The 26,789-nt window shown below is 43.6% G+C and overlaps 1 protein-coding gene and 1 pseudogene across 1 annotated transcript in view; both read left to right on the forward strand.

The window, feature by feature from the left end:
- Positions 1-25,943, forward strand: part of LOC141198694 (uncharacterized) — a 41,001-nt gene extending 15,058 nt beyond the window's left edge. The window contains exons 7-13 of the mRNA XM_073663100.1: positions 16,355-16,512; positions 18,613-18,762; positions 18,892-19,071; positions 19,155-19,278; positions 19,361-19,458; positions 19,657-19,747; positions 23,224-25,943. Coding sequence (XP_073519201.1) covers positions 16,355-16,512; positions 18,613-18,762; positions 18,892-19,071; positions 19,155-19,278; positions 19,361-19,458; positions 19,657-19,747; positions 23,224-24,575 — 2,153 coding nt within the window. The 3' untranslated portion in view covers positions 24,576-25,943. The remainder of the gene's footprint in view (positions 1-16,354; positions 16,513-18,612; positions 18,763-18,891; positions 19,072-19,154; positions 19,279-19,360; positions 19,459-19,656; positions 19,748-23,223) is intronic.
- LOC141198725 (U5 spliceosomal RNA) lies at positions 20,721-20,841 on the forward strand (annotated as a pseudogene).
- Positions 25,944-26,789: the final 846 nt, after the last annotated feature.

The raw sequence follows: 26,789 nt of genomic DNA on the forward strand, positions 1-26,789 counted from the left end.
GCAGATCTTGCTGGGATGGTGTGCAGACGCAATGTATTGTGGACACTGTTCGTTTTCACCTGGCAGCTCAAAAGATGGCTACCACAAACAGGCTTAGCGCTATCTACTCCATTTTCCAGATCCCAGGGTTTGCCTTGCTCATCATCCTTTAACCCAGGGTTCCCCAACTCCAGTCCTCAAGGCCCACCAACAGGTCATGTTTTCAGGATTTCCTTAGTATTGCACAGGTGATGGAATTATTGCCTGTGCAGGTGATGGAATTATTGCCTGTGCAATACTAAGGAAATACTGAAAACATGACCTGTTGGTGGGCCTTGAGGACTGGAGTTGGGGAACCCTGCTTTAACCCCTCTACATGGATTTGGACTTGGACAGAGACCCTCTAAGCTTGGGCCACAGTGTTACCTAATGTTCTGTGGTGTGAGATTGCAAGAAGAATAGTCAGATAGCTGGGTCAGAACATGGAGGTCAGAGAAAATACAAAATCACACAAAAGTAGTCAGTAAACGGGCCGAGGTCACTGTTGAAGGAGGGCAGCAATGACCCTTCACGGTTGACCAAGTGAGTGTCAAATTATTATGTTACAAGGTTGATTGCAATCAGGAAACCAGACGAAGACAGAGCTCTGTATGGGAGGATTTGGAGAATCTCTAATCCCGTTTATTTTACTTAGCATTATATATTGTTTTGAGTATATCAATAGCCAATCACCTGCAGCCATACTACAGGCTTAAACCAATGTTTGTACGATTATTACAGAAACACACATATGGTCATATTATCGTTAGTTCGGCTCATGATGGAAAGTTACAAGGTTATACATCCCGGCTCAGACTAGTTAGATAACAGGAGCAGGGTGATTCATAGAATGTTCTTGAGAGAAAAGGTTCTTGTGAGAAAATTGCATGTGAAGCAGGAGAAAAGAATGTATGCTATTCAAGGTGTAATAATAACATGATTTTAGAAGCAAGCACAAAATGAAGTAACTATAGCATGAATATCAATATGTCCTTTACATTTTCCCCCTAAAAATTATGTTATTATCAACAATAGAGGTGCTATCCCAGGGTCATGTTTTGAGCCTGAGGGACATTGGTCTTCACTCATTTAGTGCCCTTGTTACCAATTGAGGCCATCACGGCATGTCCACCCCCCCTTGTCCGTTGATATAATCATAAAACTCTGATCTTCAGACGTGAGGTTCGTCTTGGCAAGCGGGTGAAGGTCATCATTCCCTTGTCGTCCAGGTCCTCAATGCTGGTCACATCTGGGAGGTCTGTGTATAGTAGCACTGGATGTTGGTTGACAGCGTTCTCCTTGCTCTCTGATGACTGGCAGGTGTTATGAACTGCTACAAACACTAAGGAAAGATAGGAAAACTGACCCTACAATAGGACTAAGCTGATTCCCTACGATGCAGCGGGGGACCTGTTCCTTGTGAACAGACCCGCCTAAGTCCTCGGCTAGTCTGAACGCAGTCCTATAGATATAAGGAAGGGGTCCCTACAAGAACTAAGGACTGGGATATAGTTGGACACCTCCTAGCAGAAATTGTAGCAGAGCAAAGACAAACAAGCAAACAGAAGTACTAGTGGTCAAAAGACCAAGCAAACTACAGAGTAAGGTACAAGGCACCTGGCTAGCTTAAGAGTAAATGTAACACTGAAGTCCAGCTAGGCCAGGAGGGCGGAGCTGGATTAAATAGGCAAAAAGTCATGTGACCAGCAAAATAGAAAAAACTAACAGGAGGGTTCTAACAGTACCCCCTCTTCTATGAGGATCCTCCAGGCCCAGGTCTATCAGGAAACCACCTGTGAAACGCTCCGACAAGTCTAGGAGCAGATACATCATCCGCCCTTACCCAGGAGTTATCCTCGGGACCGAAACCTTTCCAAGCGACGAGATACTGCAATCTTCCTCTATGCCATCTAGAATTAAGAATGCGAGAAATTTCATATTCACCGTCTTCCTCTACCGGAGGAACAGAGACAGTGGCGTCCCTATCAGAAACATCAGCTTTTTTCAATAAGGAAACATGAAACACCGGATTAATCTTCCAGGAGGTAGGAACTTCCAACCTAATAGCAGATTGGTTAACTACCTGCAGCACCTTAAACGGACCCACAAACTTCGGGCCCAATTTCTTAGAAGGAATCCTCAACCGCAGATTCCTAGAGGACAACCAAACCATGTCGCCAACAGTAAACAAAACCTCTTGACGTTTCCTGTCAAAGTACCTCTTGGATTTTTTGTTAGCCTCTTGAAGGTTACGACGTACATCAGTCCAAACTCTCTCCCAATCACCGGAAAAATTCTCCTCTTCCGGCACAGCCGATACCAATTTGGAGAATGACCCAAATGACGGATGTCTCCCAGTACAACCAAAAAAAGGAGAACATCCTGCAGAAGAGGATGTATGGTTGTTAAGAGCAAATTCAGCCAGTGGCGGAAACTCAGACCACCCCTCTTAATTGTCAGCCACAAAACAACGCAAAAACTGTTCAACATCCTGGTTCTTTCTTTCTGTCTGTCCATTAGACTCCGGATGATAACCAGATGAAAATGACAAATGGGCTCCCAACCTGTCACAAAAGGCACGCCAAAAACGAGCCACGAACTGAGGTCCCCTATCGGAAACAATGTCGGTAGGAACGCCATGGGGCCTGACAATTTCTTTAACAAAAGCCTTAGCGAGTGTCTTGGCGCAGGGCAGTTTGATGAAGGGAACCTAGTGACACATCTTGCTAAAACGGTCCACGACCACCCAGATAACAGTGAAACCCTCAGAGGCAGGAAGGTCAGTAATAAAATCCATAGCAAGATGCGTCCAAGGAGCACTAGGAACCTCCAGAGGGCAAAGCAACCCCGCAGCAGGAGCATGTGAAGACTTAGATCTAGCTCACACAGTACATTGACTCACCCACTTAATGACTTCCTTCTGCCACCCAGGCCACCAAAAACTGCGACCTACAAGTCTCGTAGTCTCCGAAATTCCTGGATGACCTGCCAACCGAGACTCATGACACTCCACAAACAAAACTCTCCTAAAGTTCCTAGGCACAAACAACCTCCCATGGGGAGTGTTAGATGGGGCATCCTCCTGGGCTTTCAGAATCCCCTCTTCCAAAACGGAGTCCAATGCTGCTATCACAACACCTTCCTGTAAAATGCTCTCCTCCTCCTCGGTACCAACCATGGGAGAAAAACTGCGAGATAAAGCATCCGCTTTTACATTCTTGGTACCCGGAATGTAAGTAACAGAAAAATTAAACCGCAAAAAAAAAAGTGCCCACCTAGCTTGACGGGCATTCAAGTGCTTGGCAGCATCAAGATAGATCAGATTCTTATGATCAGTAAAAACCTGAATGGGAAATTTAGCACCTTCCAAGAGATGACGCCAATGTTCAAATGCGAGTTTAATCGCCAGCAATTCCCGATTACCGACATCGTAATGAAGTTTGGTCTCAGAAATTTCTTTTTAAAAAAAAAAAAGCACAGGGATGTACTCCATCCTTGTGTTCCTGAGACAAAACAGCACCGACCCCCACCGAAGAAGCATCATCCTCGACCAAAAAAGGCTTGGTCTCATCAGGCTGCATAAGGATGGGGGCAGAACTGAACCTCTCCTTGAGATACACAAAAGCTTCAATGGCCTCAGTAGTCCACTGGACCGTATTCGAACCTTTCCTGGTGAGATCGGTCAGCGGCTTAACAATTATAGAAAAATTCTTAATGAATTTTCTGTAATAATTGGCTAAACCCAAAAATCTCTGTATTGGTTTCAAACCAATAGGCCTAGGCCATTCCTGAACCGCCTGAACCTTCACCGGGTCCATCTCAAAGCCCTCGCTGGAGATAATGTAGCCCAAAAAACTAATTCTCTGCACAGCGAACTCACATTTCTCCAGCTTAGCAAAAAGTGAATTGTCGCTTAACAACTGCAATGCCTCACGTACGCTCTGCCAATGAGACTCCAGATCCGGCGCAAAAATCAAATTGTCATCCAAATACACCACCACATTCTTACCGATCAACGGTCTTAGGATGTCATTAATAAGGTTCTGAAAAAACGCTGGTGCGTTGGTAAGACCAAAGGGCATAACCAGGTTCTCAAAATGACCCACTGGAGTGTTAAAAGCAGTTTTCCACTCATCACCTTCCTTCATACGTAACAAATTGTATGCCCCCCGGAGATCAATCTTAGAGAACCATTTGGCCCCCACTAACTGGTTGAACAAGTCAGGAATTAATGGCAGTGGGTAGGAATTGCGTACTGTAATTTTATTAATTTCGCGAAAGTCCAGACATGGATGTAAACCACCGTCCTTTTTTTTTACAAAAAAGAATCCAACAGCCACAGGTGACTTAGAAGGTCTAATGTGACCGGCGGCCAAGCTTGTCTGTATGTATTCCTCCAAGGCCTTTCTCTCAGGGATAATAAGATTAAATAAGCGACTCTTGGGAAGAGTTGCTCCAGGGACAAACTCAATAGTACAATCATAGTCCCTATGAGGAGGCAAAACTTGCGACTCCTCCTCAGAAAAAAACTTCCAAAAATCATGAATAGGTACAGGTAATTCCCCTTTTTCCACAGCAGCAATGCGACCATTGCAACATCTATCATAACACTTAGGACTCCAAGACTTAATTTCATCGGTAAACCAGTCCAGTACAGGATTGTGCAATTTTAACCAAGGTAACCCCAAAACCACTGGAGCAGGCACATTATTTAATACCGCCAAATCCAAATTCTCTTGGTGGATACCATTAATGGTGAGGGGAAATTCAAAAACCTTGTGAGTAATACCTTTCAAGGGAGAGCCATCAACAGCAACCACAGAGATAGGAGATGACAAAAGTTTGGATTCTAATTTAAATTTTTCCAAAAAACCCTCATCAATCACATTGAGTGTAGAACCACAATCCACAAATACCCGAAATTCAATCAACTCCTCCTGAAATGAGGTGTTTCCAGAAAGAAATACTCCTTTTGAGTTTAAACAAGCTATGCGGGCGTAACTGACCTCTTTTTTTTTTTTTTTTCTTTGTTCAAACGAAGCACACAGTTCTTAATAAAGTGGTCAGATTTACCGCAATAAAACACAATCCTTTAGCAAACCTGCGGTCTTTTTCCTGAGAGTGGGGTGACATCGCCCCAATCTCCATCGATTCTCCACCCTCCGAACAGACCCTCTGAAAACTAGGAGCTGCCATAGCAGTAGATTTCTCTTCATTACTCCTAGCACGCAGTCTCCTGTCCACACGTATGGCTAATTGCATTGCCTCCTGCAAGGTTCCAGGTTTTGGGAAGTCAATCAGCAGATCCTTAACCCTTTCACCTAGACCATCAAGAAACAAACATTTTAATGCTGAGTCATTCCATTCCACTTCAGCCGACCATCTTCTGAAGTATGTACAATAATTTTCCACATCACCTGATCCCTGCTTCAAATGTCTTAATTCAGTTTCAGCAGATGAGACTCGATCAGGATCATCATACAACAACCCCATAGCAGAAAAAAAATCTTCCACAGATCTAAAACACAGATCATTAGGTTGTAGAGAAAAGGCCCATCCCTGTGGTTCTTTGCGCAAAAGTGACATTATAAACCCAATGCACTGTGATTCATTCCCCGAGGATCTGGGTCTTAAACGAAAATATAATAAACAAGCGTTTTTAAAGGAAAAAAAATCTTGCCGTTTACCATAAAAAAAAATCTGGCAGTCCTACCTTCTGTTCGACAAAATGTGCTCCAGGACAGCTACTCACGTGTTGCTGGAGCTCGGCCACCTCCAAAGACAGTCCCTGCAGGTGTTGAGCCAACTCCTGAACCGACACCATGCTGATTTCTTTCCTTAGAGTGTTTTATTTTTGGGCTGGACTTACTGTTATGAACTGCTACAAACACTAAGGAAAGATAGGACTGTCCCTACAATAGGACTAAGCTGATTCCCTACGATGCAGCGGGGGACCTGTTCCTAAGTCCTCGGGTAGTCTGAACGCAGACCTATAGATATAAGGGAGGGGTCCCTACAAGAACTAAGGACTGGGATATAGTTGGACACCTCCTAGCAGAAATTGTAGCAGAGCAAAGACAAACAAACAAACAGAAGTACTAGTGGTCAAAAGACCAAGCAAACTACAGAGTGAGGTACAAGGCACCTGGCTAGCTTAAGAGTAAATGTAACACTGAAGTCCAGCAAGACCAGGAGGGCGGAGCTGGATTATATAGGCAAAAAGTCATGTGACCAGCAAAATAGAAAAAACTAACAGGAGGGTTCTAACAGTAGGTTTTCCTCATGCAAATTGGGATACAATAAAAGACTAGTTTTAGTAAAACATATATTAACAAGATGCAAGCAGCAATATGCAACGCTCCTTGTAATATTCCAACAATCCATCCACCAATCCCTTTAAAGCAATTAGCAGGATTTTAAAAGGAGAACGTATCAGACCACCAACTGTCTTTGGTCAATTCATTATGTTTGTTATATTCTTCCCTGAGTTTCCTAATGTCTTCCATTTTAGTCTTTAACCTTATGGTAGAGTCGGGGTCAATATAGTGACAACAGGCTGGGCCTATAACCTGACACATCCCTCCTTGAGCTGCTGTCAAATAGTCCAGAACTAAAGTATGTTGATTAGCTACTGTAATAAGTTGATTCTGCACCGCAACAGTAGTATTAATTCCAATATACTCCAAATCTTGTCACCTAAGTAGTCAGTGACTTCCACTAATTTGTCCCACATTTGTGTTACAATAGGGTAGAGGAAGACAGTTCTGGCTATCTTATTGGGTATACTCATTTGTACTAAATGAGGTCTTCCTGATGGGCGTGGATGGCTCTCATATCTACTTTACTATGGGGAATAAGATAAGTGGCTGGAGTTAGCCGGGCCAACGTACAAGTCCCCCCTACTCTGACTGGGAGCCATTTATACGCATTATTCCCACAGACCCAAAATGTGGCTGATGGCAGATCCCATAAAGCAGAGTGCTGTAATACTAATTTATGTACCAAATCGATAAAAACGGTGTTATTTGAGAACATACACCATGAAGGCATTTGTCCCAGGGGGCTACAGTATCCAATATCCAGATTGCCACATGTTGGATCAATAGGCATACTGTATATTCAGAAGATTCATTGCAAGGGATGTTACCAGATATTTTATAACGTGTCATTGGTACCTTTTATAAACAGATTTGCATGTACCCATGAGTGATTATGAATGTATCTTTCCAACAATGATGGTTTAAAAGCATCTGCCGTACTAGGAGTAGCATTAAAACTGATTTGTAGACCTTCAGTTGGTATGAAACCTAAATTAGTCAAGGAGGACTTGTTTCTGGGCACCCATTTGTTTCCTTTAAGGGTAAGAAATTGTAGGTGTCTACTGGTGGCAGTAAGATTTCCTTGCCACAAGTGGAGATACGGTGGTGTTCCATAATCTACTAAACTTAGTAGCGTTATTAGCAAGGGCGTCGCTACAATTGGGCCAGTTTAGTATTTCTTCCAGAGTGACTGGGACCGCCAGAAAAGGCATACTAGTGGCTGAAACTGGTGAGTGAGTACATATCCAACAGTCACTGATCGGGTTGTTCTCTAATTGACTCTACTCACCACCAGATTTTGGTACAAGAATTATGAACTTGTTATTAAAAGGGTCAGTACTCTGTTGTAGGCTATTCCAGGTATTGATTAATCTAACCATACATATTATCATAAAACATCTCAGGATGGTTGACGTTTGCAATGTGAAGTATGGATCCATGTTGACCACCTTTCAAGTTTTACTGCTGTTGGGGTTGTAAGGAGCACTTGGTATGGTCCGTCATACAATGGTTCTAGTCCGTGTTTCCGTACATACCTCTTCACATACACATAATCTCCGGGCTTGAGGGTATGATAACCTTCTGCATCAGCTGGATCTGGAATAGAAGATGATACTAATGCATGGGTGTTAGTTAAGGCTTTGGCAAGCTGAATCACATATTGCACAACATGATCTGTTTCTTCTGATAATTGTTATGGGGTAAATCGAGCTATAGCTGGTTGTGACCCAAATAGTATCTCATAGGGTGACAGTTTGTTTCCCTATGGGGGTGGTGCGTATGTGGTATAGTGCAATGGGAAGGAGTTCAGACCACTGGGCCGTAGTCTCCTGCATCATTTTGGTCAATTGCCTTTTCAGTGTGCCATTCAATCTCTCCACCTTGCCGCTTGACTGAGGATGGTAAGGAGTATGCAGCGCCACTGTTGATCCAATCATGGTAAGTATTTGTTGATATGCGCATGAGGAAAAGGCTGGTCCCTGATCACTTTCGATAACTTCTGGGACTCCATACCGGCAAACAACTTCAGAGACCAGCTTCTTGGCAGTCATGTTTGGAACGGCGAATGCTTCTGGCCAGCTGGAAAACATATCCACTACCACTAAGCAGTATTAATATCGTCCTGCTTTAGGGAGAGTGATATGATCAACTTGCAATCGTTGGAACGGATACTCTGGTTTAGCAAGGTGTTTTGTCGGTACATTCGGTAATCTGCCTGGGTTGCTGGTTTGGCATATTGTGCAACCTTTGTTTTGTGCGCTCAACACGATGGAAATTCCTGGGGCCCAATAGAGTTTCTGTACCAGTAGCAAAGCTTGATTCTTCCCTCGATGCACCGGTCCATGGGCCCAGGCTGCAACGGCCTGATATAGGAGTCGAAGCAAACAATACAGTTGTCCCTTTTTCCATAGCCCATCTATCAATTTAGCACCGCCTCCTTCCATGACTGGTGTTCTTCTTTAGAGACTTTTTGCTATGTGCAGCGTAGCTTTGTGATTGGATGGACCGGTTGATGATTTTCTGCAGGTTGATCCTGGGTTGGCACGGAATTTAGCTGTTTGGCCTGCTGCCGCGTAACAGCCATGGACATGGATGTTGGAAGAAGAGCTGCTTGCTTAGCATGGAGATCAGCAAGTGCATTACCTCTTGCTTCAGGGGCATCTGGTCAGGTATGAGCTTTTACCTTTACAACAGCCAACTGTCTTGGTAGTTGTACCGCTTCCATCAATTGTCTGACGCTTTCAGCATTTTTCACAGGAGAACCTGCAGTCGTGACAAAGCCTCTCCTTGCCCAGATCTCCCCAAAGTCATGTGCAATCCCGAAGGCGTATCTCGAGTCAGTAAATATATTCACACGTTTTCCTTCGGCCTGTTGACAAGCAGCAATCGGAGCTTTGAGCTCTGCTTCCTGTGCTGACATACTGGGAGGTAAAGCTTCAGGCTCTACCAATGTATCTTCAGTTGTGACAGCATATCCAGTATGAAACCTGCCAGAGGTGTCAGCATATCTGGATCCATCCGTATTTAACGTAAGTCCTGGGTCATCCAAGGGTACTTCCCCCACTAAAACAAGTGGAGTTGACTCCGCAGTAATTTGTTCCAGACAATCATGTGGTGGAGCATCTTTCCCCTCTCCTTCAGGTGCTGGTAGCAGGGTGGCCGGGTTGATGGTGGTGCACCGGTATAATTTCACATTTTCTGGCAAAATCAACAAACACTGCAGCCGCAGGTGTCTCTGTGTGGACAGATGTTTAAGTTGCTGTAAAGCCAAAACAGCCGCAATATTGTGTGGAGCATAAATGTGAGTCTCATGTCCAAGGATGATGTCCGCCGTTTTTTCAGGTAACTGCTGTGTGGCGTGAACCGCTCCTAGACAGCTGGGGGAGGCCCTGGCTACTGGGCCCAAACGCGCTGAGTAATAACCGACCGGGCGCTGCTTTGTACAGTGTCTCTGCGTGAGTACCCCGGCTGCATGCCCTCCTGTCTCGGAGACATAAAAATGGAAAGGTTGAGCATAATCTGGGTTTCCAAGGGCAGGGGCTGTCATTATCCTTGATATTAGTTGCTCAAAGGCTTGTTGCAGCAGCTCTTGGTGGTCCTTGTTGTTTACACCAGCCAGAGTGTCTTCTTTTAATGCATCATATAGGGGTTGCATCAGACGTGACACGCCTGGGATCCATTGTCCGCAATATGTACATAGTCCGAGGAACCGTTGCAGCTCTATGGGATCTTTTGGAAATGGTAGTAGGTAGATGGTCTTTCTTTCTTCTGTGAGATGTCTGGCACCCTGAGTAAGGCAGTGGCCTAAGAAAACCACTTGACCGAGGCAAAACTGAAGTTTCGAGGCTGAGACTCTACAATTCAGTTTTGCTAGATGCTTGAGGAGGCTAACACTGGCCCTGATGGACACTTGCTCCGTGGGGGCACACAAAAGAAGATCATCAACGTATTGTAATAGTACTACCTCAGAGTTGTCCAGCTGCCACGGCAGCAGACAGCTAGACATGTTCTTTGCAAACTGATTAGGGCTATTCTGCGCTCCCTGCGGCATCACTGTTCAAGTCAATTGCCTGCCATGATATGTAAATACAAACAGAAACTGACAGTCTTTATGTAGTGGAATGCTGAAAAAGGTGTTTGCTAAATCAATTACTGTAAACCAGGCTGCGGTAGATGGTATTTGTGAGAGAAGTGTATGTGGGTTAGGCACCACAGGAGTTTCCAAGACTATCGCTGCATTTACTGCCCTCAAATCTTGCACCAATCGATAAGCGGGCGGCTGCCCCGGTTGGGATTTTTTCCTTACGGGGAACAACGGCTTATTGCACGGGGAGACGCAGGGGATTAGTGCCCCATTTTCTAACAAGGTGTGAATTTGCTGGTGTAGACCTTGTTCTTGTGCATGTGTGAGCGGGTACTGGCGAACCTTGGGAAAGGGTGCTCCGGGCTTGAGGTACACCTGTATTGGTTCTACCGGCAACCACCCAATGTCGTCTGGGCCTTGTGACCACAGATGAGAAGGGATTTCCTCTGTGTATGGAGCTAACCTGGGATCTTTTGGGAGATTTCCAATCATATCTAATATGTTAATCATAACCGTGGGTAGCGCCCGTAAGATGCAGACCTCTATGTGTGCATCAGAGTTTGGATCCTTTAAAGTAAGGATCATCTGACCATTGTCCTGGTATTGAATTCGGGATCGGAATTTAGACAAGAGGTCTGCTCCTAAAAGATTTACCGAGCAGGTCGGGGATATGACAAATTGTGCCATTACTTCCGGAAATGGGCCAATCGGAATAGGTTTAGTGAGAGTGTGTTTGTTAGGTCTGCCATCTACACTGATCAATATTAGATTGTCGTTAGAAAATTGGACTGGGAGACCCTGGAGCAGTTCAGTGGATTTTAAAATGGAGTTGGCCGCCCCAGTGGTTGCGGACATCACAATGGCAGACTCTGGTTGGGCTCCATTTCAGAATGGATGGTCTTGGGGGACATTTTCTCGTGAGTCTCGTGGGCCGGGCGTCCTATTTCTAGATAGGGGGGCTTGGGCGGTCCACTGGCTAGCAGGGGTGTGACAGTCCCTTTGGAACTGTCCCGTCCGGCCACACCTCCAACACTGAAGACGGGAATTCACTATTGGCCTTTTCCCGGGATACATTACTCGCTGATCAGGTACCGCCATGGGGTAATAGTGGGGCTGTAAGGGAGGATACTGTGTTGCGGGTAGTGCAGGTGCCGCAACTGCCACTGCAGCGGGTTTAGATTTGGGCTTAACCGCAGAAGCGGTCCGGGCGACACTTTTCTGGAAGCTTTTTGCTACCTTTAGGGCATCTCCTGGGGTGGCTGACTCAACATCTGGTCATTCAGCCAATATCGCGTCCTTGATTTCAGTCCGTAACCCCTGGATAACGGCGGATACTAACAGCTGGCAATGAGTTTTAGTATGTAAGGAGAACCCAAGGTCCTTATAGACCTGCATAAGGCTCCCATAAAACTTCTCAGCCGACTCTCCCTTCTCATGAGTGACATCTGTGAGGGTAGTGGATTGATCAGCCAACTTATCCTAAGCCCATATTTTAAGGGCTTGACAGAAGTCAACCCCGCTCTCATATGTATTGGTGTCTAATGCTCTATTATATGGGACAGCTGCCTCTACCATGGGATAATATCCTTCACCGGCTTTTACACGGAGCAGGTGTAAAAGATCTTGCCTTGTTGTTGAATATATCTCTCTATTTGCGGCCATGCCCCTGTAAAAAGCCATGGGGGAATGTTCGGGATCCGGGAGACGGTTACACAGAGTATCCATCTGTACTGGGGTAAACGGGGTATATTTGGGTGGGCTGGTATTGTGGTCCGCTTCCTCCATTTCCTCCATCTTTGTGAGAGGGGGTGGAGGTGGAGGGAAATCAGCATGAGTACTGATTGTTGGGAGATCTTGGAGGTAGGGGAACACTGGGGGAGACCAGATATCGGGTTTGATTAGTTGAGCGGCATAATCAACAAGATCCCTGTCGATGGCCAAGAGTCTTATCTCTCTCAATTTAGTTGGATGCGTGGCGATATATTGCTTTATAGCCCCGACTATTATTTTGGCCGCGTCTTGTTTTGGATATCCAAAAATACCGGTGGAAATAAATGGCAGGGCTAGGGTTGGGACCGCATGAAGCTGTGATGCGTATGCTATGGTGTTTTGAATTGTTTCTGCAAACAGGTGTTGTGACCTGGGTACATCCAGGGGATCATATTTTGGTCCCACCGCATGTATAACATACTGACATGATAGCTGTCCCGCTCTTGTAGCCATCACTTCTCCTTCTCTTAACGGACCGTGGTCACGGATGTAATCGTTGGATGAGTTTGTATTTGTGGTCCCCCAATACGACATATTTCTGCAGCTAGCCCCCCCCCATGCTGTAGTTTTGCATTTGCTGCGTTTACAATGATCCCAACTTGCTGTTGCGGTATACTCCCCATGCCTATTTTCAGTATAGTGGAAAATTCCGAAGGACCGTTCAGCAAAACAGACGCCACCTCCTGGTACTTGTGTCCATGTTCTATTTCCCCACTTCGGGAGAGGGTGAATAGGGTAGAGTTCGGAGGTCCCTGGGTCTCCCCGAATGGAGTGTGGACCATGGCGGGAGCAGGTGGGGGCAATGGTTTATAATACCCGCCGTCAGCGTTAAGTAATGGGAAGGTTGGTGCTACAACACTGGGTCTGCGTGTTCCACAATTATAACACATCTCGCGCCATCCCGGATTGGTGACCCAACACACTTTACAAAGCCAGCCATCTGGGTTATATGGTGGTGGCTGGCCACCAGTGGGAAGTGCAGGGTATTTAATCTCCTTAGGTATAAATTGCTCAGTTTCCGGATTCAGGGGCTGGGGTACGGCTACATTTGTGGGGGTAGGGGATGCTTCTTTAGGGGCTTCAGATTCAGTTTGTTGACACATAAGTTGGGAAGGGGAATCTACTTCCTCCTCTACCTTTTCCCCATCAGCTTCATTTTGTAGCACAAAACAGACAGTTTTTGTTACAGTGCTAGATAATTTTACTTTCTTGACATAAAGATAATTGAAATAACCAGGCTTCTCCTCTATTTCAACATATCTATCACCACAAATCTCATGTGCAACTTTCTTAAACTTTTCTGCATCTTCCAACAATCCACAGTCAACTAGTCTTCCCCTTTTCTGCCGGATTCCTTCGTCCCACAATGTAGGCTGAAGCCTCCCCTCCACGGGAAAGTTTAACAACTTAAACACTTTTGGTGCATTCTTAAATGATCTTTTCCCCTCTCGACCGACCATGATAGTCATCACATCCTCTCCCTCCTGAGTGGGAGACACTTTCTTTCTGCTCCACAGAAACATTGATTAATCACTGCACTGCTGCCTTTCGACTGACAAAGATCCTTGATTTGTGCACAGTATGAGTCCGGCCGGCCTCAACTGTTCCACTGACTCGCCCCTCCCTTCGGGGAAGTCACGTACGGTACTAGGTGAAAGGAGGAGAGCTCGCGTCTGCAGCCCTCTGGACACTCGATATACTTATATCTGTGTGCGTGTCCTACCCAATCTTCGATCACCTGCCGCGACTGATACTAATAGTGTTCAGTCTCCTAAGAATCTTTGTCAGAAGTTAAGGAAGATTCATACAATATTCACTTGTCAATCCGAGGTGGTACTGCTTTAAAAGTTATCAATATCAGACCCCTAAAGGGACTACACCTCTATAGTCTCACCTTTGACTATATCCAACCAAGACATCCGGAGATACTGCAAACAACCACGCACCACGTGGAAACCAGGCCAAACGGTCAGTATCACTAGTAAAGAACTCAGGCACTTACCGTGGCTTTTGCGGGGGATGATCAGTCCCAATTCCAGTGGGGGAGGCCGAAAGCAAGTCTCTCTTTGTGGACGTCCAGAGGTGGTGGGGCGTCCCTGGTTAGGGATCCGAGTCACGGCACCAAGCTGTTGAGGGAGGGCAGCAATGACCGTTCACGGTAGACCAAGTGAGTGTCAAATTATTATGTTACAAGGTTGATGTAAATTACATATCGATATTCATGCTATAGTTACTTCATTTTGTGCTTGCTTCTAAAATGATGTTATTATTACACCTTGCATAGCATACATTCTTTCATTCTTTTCTCCTGCTTCACATGCAATTTTCTCACAAGAACCTTTTCTCTCAAGAACATTCTATGAAACACCCTGCTCCTGTTATCTAACTAGTCTGAGCCGGGATGTATAACCTTGTAACTTTCCATCATGTGCCGAACTAACGATAATATGACCATATGTGTGTTTCTGTAATAATCGTACTAACATTGGTTTAAGCCTGTAGTACGGCTGTAGGTGATTGGCTATTGATATACTCAAAACAATATATAATGCTAAGTAAAATAAACGGGATTAGAGATTCTCCGAACAGGAGACAAATACACAAGTCGGGACCTGAGTACAGAGGACTGAACCAGAGGAGAACAAGGCTGTATCTGGCAGCTTCCAGCAATATGCTTCCAGCTTTAGTAGGGTGCGGTGCTTTCCAGTTAGCTGAAGCAGGGAGCAGATTACTCCAGCTGGACAGCACACACACCCATACTGCCAGACTGGATGGTACTACTGGTCCCAGGCACCCTAATCTTAGTGGCTGGACAGAGCCTGCGCCGCCCAGAGCTTCTGGTTCTGACGTCTCCTCCATCACCAGCGCCGCCTGCAGGATGAATAAGGCGGCTTCTGGTGAGAGAAGCAGACGTCGCAGGAGCAGATCCCATAGGAGATGGGACCCACCATTTACAGAAGCCCTAATGTGACCAAATTGCATAAAACAAGAGCAGTAGAAATCCCCATAAAGTGTCTCCATTTTGGAAATTATAACCCTCAGTGAAATAATCTATAGGAGTAGAGACTATTTTGACTCCACAGGCACTTTCCGGAAATTAGCACGCAGTGGATGTTGGAGAGTGAAAATGACAAATATATAATTTCATTACCCAACACATAGTGTCCAGATTGTGCTCCAGGAGACACACACCATCAATTAAGTGGGTTCTTCTCACTATAGTAATGTCAAATACATGGATGCTAAATGTGTTTTGGGCGCACTGCAAGGCTCAGAAGTGAGGGGGAGATCTGACTTTGGGAGAGTGGATATTGCTGGATTGGTTTATGGAAACCATGTTGCTTTTCTAAAGCCTTTGAGCCACTAATAATGTGGAAACCTCTGGTTTTCCATTGACAGATGATGGACCTGAGTGGGGACTTGTTTTTTGTGAGATGAGTAGAAGTTATTATTGATATTATTTTTGCCTACATAACATTGCTTGATGGCTTTTTATTCCATATTTGGGAGACAGAATGAACAAATAGTTGGACACTACGATCCACTGGTTCATCCTATGAGGTTTTCTATTACACTGTGAACTGTTATTGTCTTGATGAATAATGACGGCTAACATAGGGCAAAATAAAAAAAAAATCACAGAAAAAGATACAGCCTTACTAACACCAAATCATATAACAAATGCACTAGCAGGATGCCGCAGACCCCCATGATAAAGGTGGGGGCTGCGCAGGTGCAAAATACTTATGAAGCAACCACTCACAAACCTACTAATTCATGGAGAGGGTGATTACTTAGTATTAAAGATGCACACAGATGAAGCTTGCATAGGACGCCAGTCACACAGGTAGGTGTGATGCAGTGTCTGGCTTAGGATAGTGATGATGCCCATACTATTAGATCAGGAAGGCTGCCCAGCACTATATAAGTGCACCCCACATGGACAGACACCCCAGTACACACAACCAACACTAAAATGCTAATGCATTTGTTATCTGATTTGGTGTTGGTAAGGCTGATTTTTTTCTGTGATGTTTTCTTGGTAAATAATGATACTTTTACATAAAGTGCATTTTTACATAGAGTTTAATTAGGAATATTCAACAATATAAATTTTAAGGGTATGTTTTTCATAAATAATAATTGGTTTTCTTCTTGGCAGATGACTGTACCAGGAGATCAGAGGGACAGTTGACGTCTTCAATTTTTAAATCAGATGATCTTGAGATCCCACAGGATACAATTGAAGTGAATGCCATTACTCCAGATATACCATCATCCCTTCACAGCAAAGAGCTATTATCTGATCATTTGAAACAGGTCCTGTCTTCTGATTCATTACCAACTACTAAGGAAAATCAAAGTCACAAAATAAGCATTAAAAAACAAATTGCTCCTAAAGCAAAGAAGCCATTTTCATGTTCAGAATATGGAAAACGTTTTTCCCTCAAAGTCTTTTCTTGGGCTGTGTGCCCACTATGTGTTTTCCAAGCGTTTATGCTGCGAAATTTCCGCAGCATAAACGCTTGGGAAACGCTTGGTAATCCGCCCCCCAGGGTCCCCAATGACAAGCCGCAATGTCAATGCCCATGCTGCGGATTCTTCTGCAGCTTTTATGCTGCGCTCAAAAATCCGCAGCATGTCCATTAATTTTGCGGACACGCAGCGTAATCGCCGCCATTGACTTGCATTGAAACGCATAATATCCGTGTCAGTACATTTGTACACAGGGATATTATGCGTTTCTATGTGCGGATGGTACCCAAGTTTGTAGGAGAGGTGACTCTCATCCAGACCCTGGGTACCATAGAAGCTAAAAAAAGAATTTAAAATAAAAAATGAAGTTTATACTTCCCCTCCGATGTCCTCCCGGTGTTTTGTCTGCTCCGTCCGGTCTCTTGCAATGCTTGCGCTGTTGTGAAGGACCTGCCATGACATCAGAGTCATGTGACCCAACACATGGCTCAATGACATCACCGCAGGTCCTTCAAAACAGTGCGAGCCGCCCAACACACCGGACGCAGCGGAGATAACACCGGGAGGACATCGGAAGGTGAGTATAAACTTAATTTTTTTATTTTTTAACATTCTTATTCTTTTTTTTTTAACTAACTTGGTCACACTACTATAAATCCATGCCGGTTGCATGGATTTATATAGTGTGAACAACTTGTCAAGCACTTTCCAAGTGATGCTAAAATCGCTCGGAAAAGCGCTTGATAACCCGCATGCAGAAATGCATGCAAGGACGCTTGACAAACGCTTCTACCTGGCGGGAAAAACGCATGTAAAAAATGCATGCGTTTTTCCTGCCAGGGAGAAGCGTAAAAAATATGCAGCATTTCTGCATCGTGGGCACATAGCCAAAGGCTATGTGCCCACGTTGCATTTATGAAGCAGAAAATTTCTGCAAGTCCTCTCCCGGAAAAACGCATGCGGAATTCCGCACGCGTTTATCGCGCTTTTATCACGCGTTTTCCACATGCGGAATTGCCTTGTGTTTTTTATGCATTGGACAAAGGCAATTCTGCATGCGGAAACGCAAAATTAAATGACATGCTGCGGATTTTTGAACGCAGCATAAACGCTGTGGAAAAATCCGCAGCATGGGCATTGACATTGCGGAATGCCATTGGGGACCATGGGGTGCGGATATACATGCGTTTTTCAAGCGTTTACGCTGCGGAAATTCCGCAGCATATACGCTTGAAAAATGCTACGTGGGCACACAGCCTTAAACACAAAAGCATTCACACAGCAGAAAATAGATTTTTTTGTTTCAAGTGTGGGAAATTTTTTTAACCAGAAATCAAATCTTGTTAATCACCAGAGAAGTCACACAGAGGAGAAGCCATTTTCTTGTTCAGAATGTGGAAAATGTTTTAGCCGGAAATCAGGTTTGGTTAAGCACAAGAGAATACACACAGGGGAGAAGCCTTTTTTCTGTTCAGACATGAGATCTAATGTGATAGAAGATTACAGTCCGGGGAAGACGGGAAACATTCATATAGACGGCTGGTGGAGATGTAGTCAGTGAAGAACTCTGGCTAAATATATTTCAAGAGCCATAGTAGAAGATGAAGATGTCGTCCTCATCATGAAGTAGTTATTTCTCATGTCACGTGTAATTAATATCTCCTGCAGTATTGCTAATGCCGATTGCAGTGTCTGTAAATGAGACGAGAATTAGCTTTATGGAAGATGAGTCTTTGAGATATGTGTTCAGCTACAGACTCGAAGAAAGAAACTGCTTGTTGTCTATGTCCTAAAATATATAGGTTTTATTAGTAGATGGAAAGCAGAAAACTAAATACTGTAAAATAATATATCTCCTCATATGTTTCCCTTATTATCTCCAGTAATTGTATTATGACGCAGGATTTTTATGATGTTACATAGGCTCATCATCTTCTCATTCAGGTCCCTACAATATCAGATCCTCTCAGTGAAGATCTTCTATTTAAGAGAATTTTCCTAATGGACCCATCAAAGATGGATTTTGACAGAGACAAGATGGCGGAGAGGATATTACACCTCACCCTAGAGATCCTCTTCCAGCTTACTGGAGAGGTGAGAGATTCTGATGACGTCACATTACATCATTCTTATCTATGGGAATAACAGATGGACAGAACTGGAGAGGTGAGGACTCTGGAAATGTCTGGAGTGAGATTTATTTATATGTCTTTCCATAACCAGGATTACATATTAGTGAAGAAGACCTCTAGTGAGCGCTATCAGGTTCATGTGTCTAAGGGATGGGAAAGACCCCTGAGCCCAATCACAGGGCCCCCACCTCACCCCCTGATACATGAGGACATCAATGACCGGAAGATCGTAGAACTCACCTACAAGATGATTGAGCTGCTGACTGGAGAGGTGACAGTGCTGGGAATACTGGGACATTATACAGTAACGCTATGAAGGGATCGGGGGGATGACTGTATCATTGTATGTGACAGGTTCCTATAAGGTGTCAGGATGTCACTGTCTATTTCTCCATGGAGGAGTGGGAGTATTTAGAAGGACCCAAAGATTTGTACAAAGACGTCATGATGGAGGTTCCCCAGTCCCTCACATCGCCAGGTAATAGACAGGACTAAATGCACACGGCCTATAATTATCTGTATGTAAAGAATAAATTCAGTCCCTTATGTGTTTCCTCCAGATCTATCCAGTAAGAGGACAACACCAGAGAGATGTCCCCGTCCTCTTCTTCCACATGACTGTAAACAAGAAGATCCCAATGTTCCTCAGGATCATCAGGTAGATGGAGAGAAGGTGTCATGAGATCTCCCCTATGATGTGTAGACGGCTGTGAAGGTCTTGTGCTCAGTCTTGTTTTATCCACCAGTATTATGTGTTTTCCTTTTGTGTAATGAGAACGGTGGAGATGGCAGGATTAGAGCTGATCATAGATGGGACTTCTCCATCTGTCTGTGACTTTTACAATATTTGTTTCAGGGTGAAGATCTGACCCATATTAATACTACAGAGACATATGTGAGGGGTGATGAGTGGTGTAAAGAGGAGATTCCTACATATGACTACCCAGGTGAGTAGTGACCACTAAATGCAGAGAAGTCACAGATTCTTCTCAGTCACCATCTGTGGCTGCTTTATCGGTTGTGTAGTCCGGCCGTATCACAATCGTGTGATCACCATTTTGCCTCTAGACCACAACATTCTCTTCCACCCAAAACTGTTCAAATGATTTTGGGCATTGAAACCCTTTTCCATAGAACTTACAAGCTGGAGCATCCACCTACCCCCTGTGATTAGGAGACGTTACCTGCCCAGATCTGTAAACCACAAAGCCAGAAAATTACTTGAAGAAAAATATTATGATGGGCCTGTAAGAGAAAGCGGAGGGTAATGATGGTGTTGGCTTCCTAGAACCCTGATATCTTATTGGATGAATCTACCTTCTCTCCCTTCTGTGCTGCTGAATGTGCTCATATGGTCCCTACAAGACCAGGTCCAGTCTTTCTGACCTAACTTCACTTTTATGATCGACAACATTAAATGTGCAGTGAGGCCAAGTGTGAATTTCTGTACAATAACAACAGAGTTTCCCTTTATCCTGACTGTTCAATTTCTTTTAAAACCGTCTAACGTCAAACCAGATTGTGAGTGATAAACTATACAGAAAACATTACACCTGTGCCATGATATATCTCTAAGCTAAATTTAAGACGCCTCAGCTCTGCACTATTATAAAAAGTTCTCTTTGAACGTCTAATATTTCTTCTTGAAACTCATCTGACAGAAAATATTGGCCCTTACGATAGTTTAGATTGCCAAGAGCCACCGAGCCCCATACTCTAATTACCACAGAGAGGTTTCACCACTAGTTACTCACTACTTACTGATGGAGACTGTTGAGTTTGATCATTTCAGTGGATGTGTTATTGTCTATACTCACAGTTTTTACTATAGTAGTTAGTGCCCAAAATACTCAGATTTAACCTCTTCCTGCAGCCAGTTTTATGTTCCTATCTGGGCCCATTTTTCAAATCTATGGAAAAATACTCTGGCTTCTCTTCAGAATGTAAAAATCTTTCGCCTTTTTACTAAAGATTTCCATGGAGAGAAGCAAAACTGAGTTTTGTGAAGATATTTTTTCTATTTTTTATTTTTTTTAAGCACAAATTGAGAGATTACGGGGAATTTTACTTTGATTTTACAGAATGTCTGCAAAACTGCTGAATGGTTTGTGGTATCGGGGTATTTATTTTCTGGGCTTTGACTGAATGCTTTTGCTTTTTTTGTTTTACCCTTAACTGAAGGATGCTCCAAAAATGGAAAGAAAAAAACAACCACAAAGAGCTGAAAAATGGAGAGCTTCATCTGCTCCCCCAAACGCGCTATGTGATTAAACCACTAAACCTGTTAAAGAGGTTATGTATGGTTGTCCTGAGGAAGGAGTCGGTGGTCTCTGAAACGCGTAGACAATAAACCTCCATTTTTATCCATACTAATGGTTTGTCGTGACTCCAGAGAGCGCAGAAACAACTTCCTTTCCCAGCACCTATCTCTGACATTTTTCAAATCTGACGTGTGTCACTTTATGTGGTGATAAGTGTTGGAATTCTTCACAAAGGATAATAGGAAACAAATGGACCTTACAAATAATATTCCAACTTTTCTTGAATCTGACAATACCCGATATACGGTTGTACACTACTGTCTGGGCACATGGCAGGTTAAGAAGGAAAGGAGCGCCATTTAGCTATTTGAATGCAGATCTTGCTGGGATGGTGTGCAGACACAATGTATTGGGGGCACTGTTCATGGTCACCTGGCAGCTCCAAAGATGGCTACCACAAACAGGCTTAGCGCTATCTACTCCATTTTCCAGATCCCAGGGATTGCCTTGCTCATCATCCTTTAACCCCTCTACATGGATTTGGACTTAGAGACCCCCTAAGATTGTGCCACAGTGTAACCTAATGTTCTGTGGTGTGAGATGGCAAGAATAATAGTCAGATAGCCGGGTCAGAACATGAAGGTCAGAGAAAATACAAAATCACACAAAAGTAATCGGTAAACTGGCCGAGGTCACAACAGGAATCAAATACACAAGCCGGGAGCTGAGCACAGAGGCCTGAACCAGAGGAGAACAAGGCTGTATCTGGCAGCTTCCGGCAATATGCTTCCAGCTTTAGTAGGGTGTGGTGCTCTCCAGTTGGCTGAAGCAAGGAGCAGATTACTTAAGCTGGACAGCACACACCCATACTGCCAGACTGGATGGTACTACTGGTCCAGGCTCCCTAATCTTAGTGGCTGGACAGAGTCTGCGCTGCCCAGAGCTTCTGGTTCTGATGTCTCCTCCATCACCAGCGCCGCCTGCAGGATGAATAAGGCGGCTCCTGGTGAGAGAAGCAGATGTCGCAGGAGCAGATCCCAGAGGAGATTCAACCCACCATGTGACCAAAATGCAGAAAACCAGAGCAGTAGAAATCCCCATAAAGTGACACCATTTTGGAAATTATAACCCTCAGTGAAATAATCTATAGGAGTAGTGAGTATTTTGACTCCACAGGCACTTTTCGGAAATTAGCATGCAGTGGATGTTGGAGAGTGAAAATTACAAATATATAATTTCATTACCCAACACATAGTGTCCAGATTGTGCTCCAGGAGACACACACCATCAATTAAGTGGGTTCTTCTCACTATAGTAATGTCAAATACATGGATGCTAAATGTGTTTTGGGCGCACTGCAAGGCTCAGAAGAGGGGGGGAGATTTGACTTTGGGAGAGTGGATATTGCTGGATTGGTTTATGGAAGCCATGTTGGTTTTCAAAAACCTTTGAGCCACTAATAATGTGGAAACTTCTGGTTTTCCATTGACAGATGATGGACCTGAGTGGTGACTTGTTTTTTGTGAGATGAGTAGAAGTTTTTATTGATATTATTTTTGCCTACATAACATTGTTTGGTGGCTTTTTATTCCATATTTGGGAGGCAGAATGAACAATCAGTTGAACACTACGATCCACTGGTTCATCCTATGAGGTTTTCTATTAGACTGTGAACTGTCATTGTCTTGGTGAATAATGACGGCTAACTTAGGGCAAAATGAAAAAAAAAAATCACAGAAAAAGATACAGCCTTACTAACACCAATAATCGTACCAATTCATGGAGGGGGTGGTTGCCTAGTATTAAAGATGCACACAGAAGAAGCTTGCATAGGACGCCAGTCACACAGGTAGGTTTGATGCACAGTGTCTGGCTTAGGATGCTGATGATGTCCATACTGGGTAGGAAGGCTGCCCAGCACTATATAAGTGCACCCCACATGGACAGACACCCCAGTACACCCAACCAACACTAAAATGCTAATGCATTTGTTATCTGATTTGGTGTTGGTAAGGCTGATTTTTTTCTGTGATGTTTTCTTGGTAAATAATGATACTTTTACATAAAGTACATTTTTACAGAGAGTTTAAGTAAAAATATTCAACAATATAAATTTTAAGGATATGTTATTCATAAATAATAATTGGTTTTATTCTTGGCAGATGACTGTACCAGGAGATCAGAGGGACAGCTGACATCTTCAATTTTTAAATCAGATGATCTTGAGATCCCACAGGATACAATTGAAGTGAATGCCATTACTCCAGATATACCATCATCCCTTCACAGCAAAGATCTGTCATCTGATCCTTTGAAACACGTCCTGTCTTCTGATTCATTACCAACTACTAAGGAAAATCAAAGTCACAAAATAAGCCATAAAAAAGAAATTGCTCCTAAAACAAAGAAGCCATTTTCATGTTCAGAAAGTGGAAAATGTTTTACAGAGAAATCAAGTTTAATCAGACATCAGATAACTCACACAGTGGAGAAGCCTTTTTCCTGTTCTGAATGTGGAAAATGTTTTAGCCGGAAATCAGTTTTGGTTGCGCACAAGAGAATTCACACAGGGGAAAAGCCTTTTTCCTGTTCAGAATGTGGGAAATGTTTTTTCCAGAAAGCGCATCTTGATAGACATCAGAGAATTCACACAGGGGAGAAGCCTTTTTCCTGTACAGAATGTGAGAAATGTTTTAACCAGAAATCAGATTTGGTTGAGCACCAGAGAACTCACACAGGGGAGAAGCCTTTTTGCTGTTCAGAATGTGGAAAATGTTTTAGCCGGAAATCAGTTTTGGTTGAGCACAAGAGAACTCACACAGGGGAGAAGCCTTTTTCCTGTTCAGAATGTGAGAAATGTTTTAACCAGAAATCAGATTTGGTTGAGCACCAGAGAACTCACACAGGGGAGAAGCCTTTTTGCTGTTCAGAATGTGGAAAATGTTTTAGCTGGAAATCAGGTTTGGTTATACACAAGAGAACTCACACAGGGGAGAAGCCTTTTTCCTGTTCAGAATGTGGAAAATGTTTTAGCCGGAAATCAGGTTTGGTTAAGCACAAGAGAACTCACACAGGGGAGAAGCCTTTTTCCTGTTCAGAATGTGGAAAATGTTTTAGCTGGAAATCAGATTGGGTTATACACCAGAGAACTCACACAGGGGAGAAGCCTGTTTCCTGTTCAGAATGTGAGAAATATTTTAACCAGAAATCATATTTGGTTAAGCACCAGAGAACTCACACAGGGGAGAAACCTTTTTGCTGTTCAGAATGTGGAAAATGTTTTAGCTGGAAATCAGATTTGGTTATACACCAGAGGACTCACACAGGGCAGAAGCCTTTTTTCTGTTCAGAATGTGGGAAATATTTTTGCTGGAAATCAGGTTTTGTTACGCACAAAAGAACTCACACAGGGGAGAAGCCTTTTTCCTGTACAGAATGTGGGAAATGTTTTAACCAGAAATCAGATTTGGTTAAGCACCAGAGAATTCACACAGGGGAGAAGCCTTTTTGCTGATCAGAAAGTGGGAAATGTTTTAGCCGGAAATCAACTCTTAACAAACTTCAGAGAAGTCACACAGGGGAGAAGCCTTTTTCATTTTTAACCGAAAATTGCATCTTCATATGGGGTTGTCCACTACTAGGATAACTCCTTCTCATTCCTCATGTTTAGTCTTGTTAAAATAAAAACACTCATACGCACTTACTGTTCTGGCGCCGTTCCATTGGTGTCACAACTTGCTTTTCCGTAAGGTTGTTACATCACACAAGATTGTTACATCACACAATCCTGCTGCCAATCATCGCCACCTTCAGACGTATTGTACATCAACAGGAAGGACATGGCCTGGACATAGCACCAAGAGAATGCACACACTGAAAGCACTCTCTTCAGACCGTGTTCTTGGGGGAATTATAAGCAATTTACAGCCTCAAACATGACTTTCGATATGGGAAAGAAATAAGAGATGAGAGGTTAATCTGAGGTCCTCCATCTCCGTCAGCATGTCTGGTATGCAGCGTTTCTTATGGAAGGTCTTATCTTCCTGCTCCGGAGCTATTACTGCCTCACCTCAGCATGGAAAAAGAAGCAGTCTTAACCCTCATGATGACAGACAGCTCCAGACTGTAAGTCCTGCACCAACTTCTCTCTTAATGTAGGCCTCACAAGAAAACGGCTCCACAAATCTCCCTGTACTCTCACCAAAGCCCCCATACTGAGCAGTGCTTGCTTCACAGGGACATTTACCCCTCAGCCACAGGTTATTCTGATATGGGGGACAACATAACTTATTTGTATATCAGATTACGTCTATCCCGACTAAAGAAGATATGGAGCAATATATTCAGAGGCTGGAAACCACATAAAATACTGAAATACGTCCCCTCACTTATATCCTGTCACAGCTTACTGACAAGGTACAGAGATTAGAGGATAATGTCGTCCAAGTTAGAGGCCATCATAATGCTCAGAAACTAACACTGGATCTTCACAGCCAGTAAATAAACCACCTGTTTAATATGGTTGATGATGAAGAAAATCACAATAATATCTGGATAAGGGGTATACCTGAAAGCATCAATGCATAAGTGATTATGCCAACACTGCGATCATTATTCAATAATATTCTTGGTGATCCTATTGATAAGGAGCTGGAGATTGAAAAAGCACACCGTACAATAGGCAATCATGGCCCAGATCCTGAGTGTCCAAGGGACATTATCTGTCGAATACATTTTTTCAATGTAAAAGAGGCCATTGTGAGGAAAGCAGAGGAGTTGGGTCCTGGTGATTTCAATGGAAAACGCATATAATTGCTCACATACAGTACAGACGAAAAGTTTGGACACACCTTCTCATTTAAAATTTTTCTGTATTTTCATGACTATGAAAATTGTACATTCACACTGAAGGCATCAAAACTATGAATTAACACATGTGGAATTATATACTTAACAAAAAAGTGTGAAACAACTGAAAATATGTCTTATATTCTAGGTTCTTCAAAGTAGCCACCTTTTGCTTTGATGACAGCTTTGCACACTCTTGGCATTCTCTTGATGAGCTCCAAGTGGTAGTCACCGGAAATTGTCTTCCAACATCTGACGTAGCACCCCATAACTCTCCTTCTTGGTCAAATAGCCATTACACAGCATGGAGGTGTATTTGGTGTCATTGTCCTGTTGAAAAATAAATGATGGTCCAACTAAACACAAACCGGATGGAATAGCATGCCGCTGCAAGGTGCCGTGGTAGCCATGCTGGTTCAGTATGCCTTAAATTTTGAATAAATCCCCAACAGTGTCACCAGAAAAACACCTCCAGGCTGTGTAAGGGCTATTAGACCAAGAAGGAGAGTGTTGGGGTGCTACGCCAGATGACCTGGCCTCCACAGTCAGCAGACCTGAACAGAATCGAGATGGTTTGGGGTGAGCTGGACCGCAGAGTGGAGGCAAAAGGGCCAACAAGTGCTAAGCATCTCTGGGAACTCCTTCAAGATTGTTGGAAGACCATTTCCGGTGACTACCTCTTGAAGCTCATCAAGAGAATGCCAAGAGTGTGCAAAGCAGTCATCAAAGCAAAAGGTGGCTACTTTGAAGAATCTAGAATATAAGACATATTTTCAGTTGTTTCACACTTTTTTGTTAAGTATATAATTCCATATGTGTTAATTCATAGTTTTGATGCCTTCAGTGTGAATGTACACTTTTCATAGTCATGAAAATACAG

This window comes from Phyllobates terribilis, unplaced genomic scaffold (assembly GCF_046119375.1).
Source record: "Phyllobates terribilis strain yellow unplaced genomic scaffold, ASM4611937v1 Scaffold_99__1_contigs__length_5935540, whole genome shotgun sequence".
Taxonomy (NCBI): domain Eukaryota; kingdom Metazoa; phylum Chordata; class Amphibia; order Anura; family Dendrobatidae; genus Phyllobates; species Phyllobates terribilis.